The sequence below is a fragment of the Caenorhabditis briggsae genome (assembly GCF_000004555.2).
Source record: "Caenorhabditis briggsae complete genome, chrV, whole genome shotgun sequence".
NCBI classification, from domain to species: Eukaryota; Metazoa; Nematoda; class Chromadorea; order Rhabditida; family Rhabditidae; genus Caenorhabditis; species Caenorhabditis briggsae.
In genome coordinates, this window is record NC_013488.2 from 3,892,761 (window position 1) to 3,894,333 (window position 1,573).

At 46.5% G+C, this 1,573-nt stretch overlaps 1 protein-coding gene across 1 annotated transcript in view; it reads left to right on the forward strand.

Moving 5' to 3' along the window:
- Positions 1-1,573, forward strand: part of CBG01436 — a gene marked incomplete at both ends in the record, with an annotated part of 7,693 nt that overhangs the window by 4,555 nt on the left and 1,565 nt on the right. Inside the window, one exon of the mRNA XM_002636133.2 lies at positions 332-1,115. Coding sequence (XP_002636179.2) covers positions 332-1,115 — 784 coding nt within the window. The remainder of the gene's footprint in view (positions 1-331; positions 1,116-1,573) is intronic.

Consider the following 1,573-nt stretch of genomic DNA (forward strand, 5'->3'; position numbering starts at 1 on the left):
CTTTTTTTAGTCATTTTTAAGTGGTGGCCTAGAAAATCAAATTTGCAAAAGTTAGGCCACCATGTCAAAATGACCTAGAAAACACACCAGGTGCATATCAGGTCATTTCTAAGCCTTTTTAACGTGGTGGCCTAGAAGACCAAATTTGCAAAAGTTAGGCCACCACTTGACGATGGATTCGTCTCGAAAGGATACACTGCTCTGGAGGTAGTCCAGAATTTTCAGTTTCGGCTATTTTTTAAAAGCCTGGAATTCATGATTTTCCGACTGATGGCCTAGTTTTGGACTCCTAGGCCATCTCTACCCGTCCCCAACGAATTTTCTCTTCCAGACCTACGACGAATGCACGGACTACGTCGAGTACGACGACACCAAAGAGTTCTCCATCGTCGACTATTGCTCCCAAATCAAAGTGGCCATGGTCAACGAGTCCACCGACAAGATGACCCTCGAATTCGACATCACTCGCATCGAAGCGCCCATCGCAAACGCGCTCCGCCGCATTCTCATTGCCGAAGTGCCAACGATGGCTCTCGAGAAGATCTATCTCTATCAAAACACCTCAGTCATCCAGGACGAGGTTCTGTGCCATCGTTTGGGACTCCTCCCGCTTCGTGTCGATCCACGTGGATTTCAATTTCCAACGGAAAAAGTTGTGGGAATCAACGAGAAGGGTGTCGACTGTGAGGAGGAGCCAACAGGAGACCCGGCGAGACATCTGATCTTCAAGATCAACGTGACGTGTACAAAGAATCGAAACGCGGTGCCAACGGCGACGGATCCCAAACAGCTCTACCATAACAGTTCGGTGTACTCCAGAGCCTTTGAATGGGTTCCAATTGGGAAGCAAAGTGGGAATTATGATAAGAAGAATGTGCCAAAAATGGTGTCCGACGATATTCTGGTGGCCAAGCTCCGCCCGGGGCAGGAAATCGAAGCGAGCTGTCATGCGGTGAAGGGCATCGGACGGGATCATGCAAAGTTCTCGCCAGTCGCCACGGCGTCCTATCGTCTGCTTCCCACGATTCGTTTGAATGCGGAGATCTCGGGAGAAGCTGCTGAACGACTTCAGTCGGTGTTCAGTGAAGGTGTCATCGGAATCGAGAAGAAAGGGGGTGAGATTTCGACCTAAATATTGGTCCAAAATGGCCTAGAAAGGCCCTTTACCTAGGTGGCCAAACTTTGAGTTTTCTAGGCCACCATGTTAAGTGGCCTAGAAAACACATCAGATGCATTTTAGGTTATTTTAAGGTTATTTTAACATGGTGGCCTAGAAAATTCAACTTGCAAAAGTTAGGCCACTATGGTAAATGACTTAGAAAAGTCTCAAAATATATCTTGTGTGTTTTCTGGGTCATTTTCCCATGATGGCTTAACTTTTGCAACTTGAGTTTTCTAGGCCATTATGGTAAAATGGCCTAGCGAACCAGATGAATATAAGGCCTATTCTAGGTCATTTGCCATGATGGCCTAGAAAAATCATGTTGAGAAAGTTAGGCCACTATGTCAAAATGTCCTGGAAAACGCATCAGGTGCATTTTAGGCCATTTCTAGCCATTTTATGGTAATGGCC